At 43.0% G+C, this 12,035-nt stretch overlaps 1 protein-coding gene across 1 annotated transcript in view; it reads right to left on the bottom strand.

Moving 5' to 3' along the window:
* The window catches only part of RAD51 (RAD51 recombinase), a gene marked incomplete in the record, with an annotated part of 432,211 nt that overhangs the window by 299,551 nt on the left and 120,625 nt on the right, over nucleotides 1-12,035 (bottom strand). The window contains 1 exon segment of the mRNA XM_044074184.1: nucleotides 8,954-9,071. Within this exon segment, the coding sequence (XP_043930119.1) occupies nucleotides 8,954-9,071 (118 nt within the window).

The following is a 12,035-nucleotide window of genomic DNA, read 5'->3' as shown; positions in this document are numbered from 1 at the left end:
TGCAAAAGCAGCAGAATGGACTGCAACACAACCATGCAGAACTTCGACTTCTTTACAAATAAATCCAGACTGCTCAGATCCAATATGGGTTGAAGGTCCAATCTTCTTTGCCGCCAAAAAGAAGCGCGAGTAAGATCCTGTTCACCTGGGACCCTCTGGATAACTCTTGTCTACAAGTTTTTGAACTTCTAGAAGGGCACTCGCCCTCTAACTGGGTGGCACATGGGGGAGATATTCCTAGGACCTGGGAGAAGAAAGGGAAAAGGGAATTCAGTAACCTCTGGAAATTATACATAACACCCAGACATCATTTGTTATGTTTGTCCAGGCTTCTTGGTGTAATTAAAGTGTGGCCCCTAACTGCCTCCAGAGTAGGACAGCCGGGCAGCAATTAAGAGCGCTGAAAGGGCCTGCCAGAGAAAGGTTCCCTGAAGCCCTGGTTTTGTGGACCCCTTCTCCCGCTGGGGCAGTGTCTGCCATTGAATCCTCTCCCTCTATAAGAGGATTCATCTTGATATTCAGGAAAAAGCCCTTAGGATTTATGGAACCACATGATCTTCCCACTTCATTGGTTCCTGGAGAAGGTCCACTGGGGGGAAAACAACTTGATCCCTACAGCAGATTAGGTCTTGCATTCCTGTTCGCTGCAGGTCAGTCTCTCTGACAGCCAAATCAGGGAGGAGCCATCAAAGGAGGCGTTAGTAAACGACACCTTAAATTGGTACACAACCTGCACAGTCTCATCCAGGCATGTCTCCTGAGGACTATTACTGAACCAGCCATTTATGAGGTGCCTTCCACAGCGTGGGAGACCAACTTCATCGAGGAGTTAGTGATAGAGGCCACAGTGGTTAGCTGGGGGAAAACTTTTTGAAGTATTCCTCTGACAGTGACTGCATCAGAGAGGTGGAGATTTCTATAACTAGATCTCTCTGAAGGCATGTGAAGTGTGCCAGATAATTTGATGCTCTCAGCAAAATGGTGGCTGAGGCATACGCACACTTCCTATGCCTGTCCAAAGCCCAAGACTCCTTGGGGGGGTGAATAGTAGCTCGATGATCGTCGAGCTCTGTTTTTTGTGGCTGCCAACAACACAGTGGCATTAACCAGGAGACCAGTACTCCAAAAGTGGCAACCCTTAGGGGAACCGAGGTATTTATCTGTGTGCTTAGAAAATCAACTCCATGGAGTCTGGGGTTCCTTCCAAGCCCGGCGGGTGATGAGATCAATGAGCTGGTCTACCAGGAGGAAGGGGGGGGGGTCACCCAGGATGTTGATGGTGCCTTCCTGAATGCCTCCAAGAACACTGATGCCTCCGATGAAGGGGGTTGGGAAGATCATCCACCCTTCGGTTTCAGAATTTCTAAGATACCCCTGAAGGAAATATCATCGGATGAAAATCTAGGGGGGAGACTCTTCCCCTATGTCGAAATCCATGCCGTCTGTCAACGACTCCAAAGGGAAGCCCAGATGCTTCTTCTTGCACCAACGCTTCCAAGAAACCTCCTCCACGGCGTACTTGGGGAAGGCCTCGAAAGACAAGGGGACCACTTGCTGAGGGGTAGGCTGGAGGCCCTCCAGGAGCAGATGATCATGGATTGGACAGATGGGAGCAAAGCCCTCATTTGCAGGGGATTGGGTAGGGCCTGGTGGAAGAGGGACTCTGTCTCATAGTGTAGAGAAAGCTCTCTTTGCCACCTGGAATGCTGACAATGCCAGTAGAACCTGCCCCCCCCCCCAACCCTAGACGCCGAATGCACTAAGAGAGAAAAGGGTGAGGTCATCCCAGATCAGACATCATCAGAAGGCCCTAGCCCCGAGCTGTCAAAGGCAGAAGCGCCCAGGGGAAGGGACAGCTCCGAAACGGTTGGAGCCAACACCAACTCCAAGGACCCAGCACTGACATCTCGGATCCACGACCCACTCAGCTCCAACGGAATCACAGCCCAGCTGGCCAGGGACACTGTCAGAGTCAAGGAAAAAGATATCCTGTGCTCCGACACAGGCCTTCTTGGGAGTGCTAGGCCCTGCAGCTCTGAAGCCGAAGATCGGATTGAAAGAGGAGGCTGTGGTATCAGGGTCGGAGTTCTCATGGATTCAGCATGAGATGGAGAAGGCAAAATCACCAGCTGGAGCTGGGCTTTGAGAAAACTTCTCATCATGAGATCCATATCAGAACGGGGCAGCCGAGAGGATCTAGAGGAAACAGAGGAATGGGTCAACCAAATCAGTGAAATGCTAGGCCAGACGGTCTGAACCTGTGAGGGAAACTTACTCCTGTATGGAGTGTGGCTCCAGGATCTCCAATCCGGTAGAGTGACCCGGAGTCCCCCCCCAGAGAGAAAGAGCTGCAGATCCGAATGGTCACCACTGGCTCCAACTCACTGCTCAGACCCGAGAACTGAGGGTCTGGCAGACAGGATGGTTTGGTCAACGTCATCTCCCTCTGGATCCAAGAGGCCTCTTGGATCAGGAGAGAAGCGTGAGCATGAGGGATCTGAAGATGATGGATCTGAAAGCCTCCTGCACTTCTCTGGAGCAGAAATTGATGTTCCCGGGATAACAGAGGGGGCATGCTTCTGAACAGCGGTCTGGGCTCATGAAGTTGGAAGAAACCCTGTAAAAATAAGCTTATTTCACCTGTCAGCGAGGGCTTGGAGATTGAAGGCAAAGCAAATCTCGCATAGCATTTCCAAGTGCCCCAAACCCAAGCAAGAGGCACACCTCTTAAAGCCAGTGGGTTTGTCTGGCATGCTGGCAGTCACACAAACACACAAACAAACACACACACAATAAAACTAGTCTATGACTAAGAAACTACAAGGAAAGATTTTTTTTTTCCATATAAACAGAAACAGGAAAAAGAAAGACGGAAGGCAGGAAAGAACCCAGACACCAGTGAAAACTCAAAGGGCAGAAAAAATACCTTAACAGTGAGGGGAGGTTAATGCTACAGGTATGATAAAGTTAAAGAATAAGTACCAAGGAGAAAAAAATCTAAGAAAATTTTCTGGAAATAAGAAAAATTTTACATTTATCTGACAGGATGCTCTGAATCGGGTCTGTTCTGGAAGGCGGCAAACAAGATCGAAGGTTTGAAGAGGACTGAGGTGACATGAGAGACAGAGGAGTTTGAGGCAAAGATCGTATGTCTGGAAGAAATGGCAGTCTCAAATCCAAGGATGGATCTGAAGATCCATTTGGATGCATAATGAAATGGAAAACATCAAATCCACATCTCAAGACCTCCTCTCTGGTTAGCTGGAAAAGGTTCATTGAGAGGTCGAAAAACGTATGCTCACTGCCGACAGGGTCTTCCCATTCTTCTCACACCTGGAATATGTGTCCTTCACTGTAAGGCCAAATAAGGAGGAACCATCAAAAGGAGCACTGACAAAAGATAACAAATGGTTCTGCAAAAATCACACAACAGCATCCAGTCATGACTCCCAATGGAAATGCCTGAACCCGCTGCCCTTGAGATGAGCCTTATGGATGAATTTGCGACAGACTGAAAGGTTGCCAATTGTGAGGCTACAAAAGATCGTGCCTCTTCATTAATGGTCCCAACAGACTTGGTAAGCTCCTTGAGTAAGTCTGTTTGCAACCTCGTGAAGTATGCCAAATAGCTCAGTGATCAGATGGTAAACGTCTCTGAAGCATAAACATGCTTCCAAAACTTGTCCAATGCCCTACACTCCCTGTTAGGGGGTGGACAGAGGAACTCTGTTCCACGAGTTCCTTCTTCGTGGCCGCTGCCATGCCCTTGACATCAACTGGTACACCCTTGCTCCAATGCTCTCTCCCGACTGGTGGAGCCAGAATTCTGTCAGGTCTGTTGGGGATCAGCTTGATCATATTAGGCTCCTTCTACGCCTGCCGAGACATCAGGTTAAGGTCATCACCCGGCGGAGTGACTTGGGAGGTAGACAGGCCAGTCCCGAAAGCATCTTGAAGCACAGACTCCTCAGAAGTTGGGATTTGGCCAACCAACCACCCTTCTGCCTTTGGATCTCAAGAATGTCTCCAAAGAAGACATCCTCAGGTGGGGACATGGGAGACCCTTCTTCCTCAATGAAGTCAATGTCCTCTGTGACAGACTCCCGGGGGGGGGGGGTCCAAGTGTTTCCGCTTGCACGGTTTCTTCCGAGGAACTTCTTTAGTTGGGTGTCCCAGAGAAGTGTCAGAAGAAATAACACTTGGCGGTTAGATTGGATGCTTCGGGCTGGCTGTCCCAGTGGAGTGCTCTGGGAGAAGGAAGGCAATGGAGATGAGTGAAGGAGTCTCTGGCTCACTACCATCCAAACCCCCCCCCCACTCCAAGGGCCAGACACCTGAGGGAGAAGCTGGAGATGAGCTGTCAAATGCCAAAGCTCAGAGAGGAAGAGACTGCTTCGAAAACCTCGGATGTCGATCCTATCCCCCCAGATCTGACCTGGAAGCTTTGGCTCACAGTCGTCCAGATCACAAGATGCCAGAGCTCTCAGACTAGTAGTCAGATCCAAAGACGACAATCTCTTCAGTCCCAAAACAGATGGACCAGGCACACTAGGAGCCAGGGACTCTAAAACCACTGGTCTTGTCAGAGGAGGAACCAAACTCTGTGGAGGAGTGGAAAAGTCGTTGTTCCTGATCCGAACGGGTTGGAACTTTGACAACTCCCTTCTGAAAATGCTCTGTGAAGAATATCCTCATCATCCTTTAAACATCCTCTTCAGTGGCATTTCTGGAGGAGCAAGTGGAGTACACCAATGTTGAGTTACAGCACCGCTCTAAAAAAGCGAGGGCACCCTGAAGGGCACTGGGTCTAGGCTTGAGGAGTAGGCAGTACTAGGCAGAGGCCTTGCAACCAAAACCATTAGATATGAAGAACCCTGAGACAGATCCAAAGGATCAGCAGCAACTGTCATACTTGCCAAAATCAACTACTACTATAATATTCAAACTAAACACCATAACAACCCTCAAAAGTTCTGGGCAGCCATTAATAATATACTAAATCCAGGTAAATCCACCACTCCCTCACCAACAGTAACTAATAACTCAGAAAACATAGCATCTCACTTCAATAAATACTTCAGAGAAACCATCTTATCCCTCTCAAATTCTCAAAACACACCCATAACCTCTGAACCATTCACATCCCAAAATAACACTGACTCCTTTAAACTACAACCAGTCGCTGTTAACACCATAAAAAATTACCTAAAAAAACTAAAGCCAACTACACTTGCAGCCGACAAACTCCCTGCAGATTTTTTGTGAATAGCAGCAGAAGCAATAGCCTTTCCAGTAGCCAGATCAATCTCTGAAATCATTGTACCCAACATTTGGAAAATATCCCATATCCTACCCCTACATAAAGGTGGTAGTGCCACTGAATTGACCAACTATTAATCAATTGCCATCCTGTCCCCCCTTATCCAAAATCTTAGAGAGAGAGTAGTACACACACAACTGATGCATCACCTACACAATCAAAAACTTCTATCAAACATGCAACATGGCTTTTGCCCTTATCACTGTACTACCACAGCCTTAATGTCCTTCACTAACTCAGTCAACTACCACAGAAACACTGGACATTTTGTAGCAGCCATCTTCCTCGATCTTTCAAAAGCCCTCAGTATTGTAAACCATAACAAACTTATTAATGTACTCACAACCCTAAACCTTAGTACTCCATCTATAACCTGGTTTAAAAGCTACCTATCAGGACACCAGCAGGCTATTCAATAGCAAAAATGAACTCTTCCCCCCCCCCTTCTTCCAGTAACATTAGGAGTTCCCCAAGGATCTATCCTTGGACCTTTATTATTCTCTCTCTTCACTAACGGACTCCACCACTGTATATCTCTAGCAACAGTTATACAAAATGCAGATGACTCCACATTAATCTGCACAGCCCCCTCTCTACAAGACCTTCAGACCATACCCCAAAATTCTTTTCTGGCAACTGAAACATGGCTCACTAACATCCATCTCATTCTCAACTCCAGCAAAACCAAACTCCTCCTTTTCTACCCTAGAAGATCACCCTCGTCAACCCTGCCATTCACCATCACATCCATAAACAAAACCACTATCAATCCAGTAACCCACACCAAACTTCTGGGTGTTGAAATTGACAACACCTTGAAGTTTGATATTCATATCTCTCAAACCATCAAGAAAGTACGTAAGAAATTAGGCACCCTCTATAGAAATAAACAATTCCTAACCATAAACACAAAAGCTACTATTGCCCGTACCCACCTCTTGTCTACACTTCTATATGCATCTCCCATCTTAAGTAATCTCAGAAAAACTGATTTAGCTAAACTAGATTCCTGCTATAATAAAATTGCTAGGTTCACCGCAGATTCCCCTTCTCGGACACATCAGTGTACATCTCTAAAATTACTAAACTGTCTTGAGCTACCTCATCTACTACTCTTAAATCAGCTAACCTTTGCCCATAAAATCCTGCATCATCCAGATAAAACCCCTTCCCTCCAGAAACTTCTTCAGCCACACACACAATCGCTCTCTCCATTCCAGCAACAAACTACTACTTACCACCACCAAAGCAAACAACTCTGCCAATGATGCACTATTCTTAAACTTCATTCTCAAAATATACAACAAACTACCATCCCAAGCAACCTCAAACAGCTCTATAGCTCAAATCAAAAACCTTCTGAAGTCACACTTAACCAAAACCTGGCTCTGCTCTTGCACATGTCCTGGCTAGTTTAATGTAACAGTATTTTAGCAGCCTTCACCTTGTAAATGTCGACTGCTCTCTACTGAATGAATGTGCAATATACGTCTATAGTTGACCATGTACATCAGCAAGAATTTTTTTTTTTTAACTTGAGTCAGATAATTGCATACTGTATAGCTACTCTGGCGTCTATTCAGCAAGTACATATATCAGTTTTGTATCAACCATTCTGCAATGTCTCCATATGTAAATAAGTCAATTATTTTTTGTACTGTTTGTGTTTTTCGGCTTTTCCCGGTTAGGGGTCGCCACAGCGGTCCGCTAATGATTGGCAGTAGATTTTTACGTGCCAAGTCGCCAGCACTGATGCACAACCTTCAAGGAAGGTATGCCCATTTACGCATGTCTCCACACAGAAGACACTCTAACTGAGAATCGAATGGGACAACGTCTTGCTGTGAAGCGACAATGCTACCGCAGCACCACCACCAATTCAATTATGTTTTTGTATTGCATGGCCCGTATTTTAGTGCTATATACTATTCTCTGTATATTTTTCAAGTACTATTGTACTATTATTGATTTTGGAGCTTTTCTCCCCGGGCCTCCACTGAAAATGGACCTGTGTCCAGCTGGACTTTCGTGGTAAAAAAAAGTTAAACAAATAAATAAATAAATAAAATAAACTGACTTAACCGGCTCAGAAGGAGGTCAGGTCCCAGATGCAGTTGGATGAAAACTTGAGCTTTTTCTTCCACTGCTCTGAGGAAGTGGAAGCCTCTGAGTCAGAGGATTTAGATCTTTTGGATGGTATTGAAGCAGGTGACTGAACTCCAGCAATAGCAGTGGAAAAAGGAGTAGGCAGAAGACCTTTCAAAATAAGCTTGTTCCACCTCTCCCATAAGAGCTCTGGGGTTGAATCCAGCACAAACAGAGCATTCAGAGTCCAAATGGGCAGGGCCCACATAGTAAACACACAAAAAGTGGGAGTCAGAGTGGCATTTTGTGTCCACACTTTTTAAATCCTTTTTCAGACATACTGCTCACACCAACAAAAACAAACAGCATGCAAACGCTACAACAAGTCAGATATTAAAAAAATCTAACAGAAAAAGGGAAGGAGAAAGGAAATACCAACTATGGTATTTTAAGCAAATATACCAATGTGTAAGGAATGGTAAAAATACCAACAATACAAAAAGGAAAGTACAGAAGTGTGTAAAAGGGTAAGAAAAGGAAAAGCTATGCAACACACATAGCAGAAATTAGCAGAAAGTTATATTGTAGCCATAGAAGGAAGAATCTATCAAAAAAGTAACAAAATCCCAAGCATCTCTAAAGTAGCTCAAGAGCCAAGGTGACCACACCTAAGCGCAAAAGCAGCAAATGAGATCAGAGAGACTAGGCTTGGAGCATTACGGGTAGGAAGAGAACTCAAAAAGTGTTTTGGCGGCTGCAAACTAGTAGAACAGTCGAGTCAGATCAGATGATTGGATCCGGGTCCCATTGGTTGAGGGATAAATAAAAATTAACATCAGATACATTGTCCCTGCAAAAAGAAAAAAGCAGAAAACTAAATGTTTAATGGTGGAAAAAACAACCACCACTATGAAACAACGCAACCAAATGATGACTGAAACTGACACAACCACTGTTTTCAGATGTAAGCATGCACAAATCATTACCTGCATAACTAAGCAAAGATCATCAAAAAGAAAGCCTACTGAAAATGGAATCTGGTATCTGTTGTAACAGATTTCTTTAATATCTAAAAATTTTTCATTATGTATGTCATTCATACGCGATAGAAGAGTTTCGTAATCATACATGCTTCATCAATAGACTTTCTGATTTCTCTGACATTTTATACTGCAACTATAAATTTCATTTACCACTTCAGTTTAATTTATCAACAAAATGACAATATTTGACCACATACTCTGCAGCATGCAAATCAAAAATCAGGTGCTATTGCACTTAACAGGATGAAGAAAATCAAAAGATATCAACTCTTAGTATTACAATTAAATGCAAACAAAGCTACCCTTTTTAGCAATAGTTATTTCATTTATTTTGTCCACCTGATGCTTGAAGTACTTGTTCAGAACGGTCAGAGTTTGCAAAGATTGTTATCACTAACTCAGTGGCAAAAAAAAGAAATGGTCCAACACAATGCTTAATGTTTTATAAAAATGGATACAATGTTAAGCTACATAATCTGCTACAAAACACAATGTTAACTCCTACCTTGTAATAATTTATCAAGCTCTTTTGAACCAGTAGTTATTTGAATGATCTCTGACCGCCTTTGATGAAATTCTGTTGCTGTGGTGAAACCCATTGGGACCAGTTTTGCTGCTTCGGCCTAAACATAAATATAAAACAAACATAAAAAATGTGTATAAAACAATGAAAACTGTGAACATTGCAAGGAAAATGAGTGCAACATTCAATTCCATGCTTTATGCATAATTTTTCCATTTACCCAAATGTTACTATACTACATTTCTGAGCAATTAAACTGGCATGTTAAATTCCCTGTTGTGATCCAAAACAACTGCAAAAAATATGCAGAAAATGAAAGGTGGATACATAACAAGGTTTTAAAAAAAAAAAAAAAAAAAAAAAAAAAAAAAGCTTTCATCAAATCCTAAAATTTTGTGCAGTATCAAAGCCTCAATGTCATCTTGTTTAGTACTATTCTGCAATTCATTATAGCACAAAAATTAGCACGACTGGGCCAGCATAGTTATAGAATGGTGTTCATTACTTATCTCAGAATCCGTTTTGTCCCAGAATCAGAAAACCCTTCCCCGTTTAAAGAACCTTACAATGCAAAAGCAAAAGACTCATACGTCTGACAGAGAATTGTGCTCTATGCCTGTAGGGTATGCCTCATTAAAATGTTGAAATTTTAATCTCAAAGTATTTATCTGCAGTGGTATTATTCACAGTATTACTTATATGCTGTACACAAATAATCTGCATACATATTGAGTATCGCCTACCTTGGATTTAAGGGTCTGGCTTCGGATAGTGGCGCTGTGTTACGTCTTTGGTGGAAAATTTAAATTTACTGGGCTGATTCTGACTAACCATAAGAGTTGTGCATGACACTGAAATTAGTTGTTGGAATATTTTGGTGTGTTAAGTAGAAACATGTAGTGTGTGCCCTATTTCCAGTAACCCCACTGGGCTTAAGAGGATTCCCACTGATTACTCCTTCTCAAGGTTGTTCACTTACTGGGGGTTCTTGGCTATTTTTTTGTATATGTTAAAATGATGACCCATGAGGTAAGTGCTATTGAAGACCCAATACAGTCTAATATATTTAGAGACTTTTTTTTTTTTGGGGGGGGGTCTATCATCTTCTCATTCTCTCCATTTGCAGCCATTTTCCCCACTTATCTACAGTTGTTCACAGTTACAAACTCCTTTTTCCCCATTTTCTACATAGGGATGGAGTGTTATCTCAACTACTGCTGTCTCTTGATTCACTGCCACTTTCATATCTCCTTTGTCAGTCGTGTTTGACTGTCCTCTCTCACATAGTTCGTCCATCTCTTTGGCTGGACCATCCTCATTTCTTCTTGCCTTCTTCAGGTCTGTCAAAAATCTTATTCACCAGACTGCCTTATGCTTTTCTGCACATGTAACCAAACCATTGTAATCTGTTCTCTTTGACCTTCTCTGCAACTGGAGCTACTTTGACTTATGCTCTGATGTCCACATTGTGTCTGCCTCACATTGTACATCCTACCACTAGTTTCAGATACTTCATCTCATCACCTCAACTAGTTTCAGATACTTCATCTCATCACCTCTAACTTCCTCAACTACTCTGCTTTACTGCCCATGTTGCTGTACCATAGATTAGTACTGGTTGTACCACTGTTTTATATACCTTACTTTTCAGCTTGTTTGGTATTCTTCTATTATGCACTAAAACTGACATTCTGTGCCAACTGGTTGCATCCCCTCGGAGTCAAGGTTTGGCTTCCTCAATCATTTAAACTTCCCTTTTCCTCAACCACCCCTCCCAGATGAAGCTATTAACCTGTTCCATGATTTTCCCTTAAACTCACAGATGCTGCAGATTTCCCCATTTGCTGCTATTACAACTCAGTTTCATCCCATGTGCCTGCAGTTTGGCTTCAATTCCCCTATCCTTTGCTGAAGTTCTTGTTCATAGTCTGCCTGTAATGGCACATCTGCATACAGGAGCTCTGTTAAGCTGTCCTCTCTAACCAGTTTGTTAATGTAGTCCATCACCAGTATGAATAGCAGTGGGCTCACCCAGAAGCACACCCACTCTCAAGTGAAACCCCACTGTGAGATCAAACACTGTTCGGACTCGAGTTATTCAGTTCTTGTACATAGGCTAACTAAATCTACCAATGTTTCTGGGTCTTCAAACCACCACAGGACTGCCCGAATCAGCTTTCTTGGGACCATGACATATGCTTTCTTCAAGAACAGGAATGCTAAGCTGGGCTCTTTCTTCATGTATAGCATCTTCTCAGCTACCTGTCTGTCTGCAAATATTTAATCAGTTGTGTTGCATCCTAATCTGAATTAGAACTTTTCATGCCACATCTTTACTTTCTATCACTACACGTATTCATTTAAATATCACCCAGTCCAAAACATTCAGGTAATGTGACAGCAGTTTGATAACTCTATACTGCCCACAGCTGTGAATATACCCTTTTACTTGAAGACTGGGCACTAGTATACATAATCTCCAGTCATCTGGGATATGTCTTCCTCGCCATTTTGCAATTAGCACCCCAACAAGCCATTTCTCCATATTCCACCCAAATTCTTGACAGTATCTGTTGTGACCTCATCCATGGCTGCTGCTTTCCCTGACTTGTGCTATTCTAACTTTATCTAATGTGAGGTGCTCCCTCCTCTTTCACTGTAAGCAGAGTCTGGGAAGTACAGCTTCTGTGAGGTTTTCTTCATTCAGAAGCAGCTGAAGTACTCCTCCCATCCGCCATTTATGTCCTGTGGACTACCAAGCAGGTGATAGGTGTCAGTCAATCTTTATGAAGGGTTTTTATCTATCTTTTTGTCTTTGCCTTGCAACCCAAGAGTATTTGTGCCATCTACACAGTCACTTTCCAGAAGTTAGAGTTAGCATCCTTGTTAAACAACCAGTTTTCCTTCTATACACAAATATATATACATATACACACACACACATATACACCTACGCATACATACACAGACACCCATAAAATATACATATATATATATATATATATACATATATATATACATATATTTGTATATATACACACAAACATATATATATATATATATA

Source organism: Protopterus annectens, chromosome 6.part0 (assembly GCF_019279795.1).
Source record: "Protopterus annectens isolate FY-2018-M chromosome 6.part0, PAN1.0, whole genome shotgun sequence".
Lineage (NCBI taxonomy): Eukaryota > Metazoa > Chordata > Ceratodontiformes > Protopteridae > Protopterus > Protopterus annectens.
Note: the sequence above shows the minus strand (reverse complement) of the source record. Positions and strands in the feature narration are given on the sequence as shown.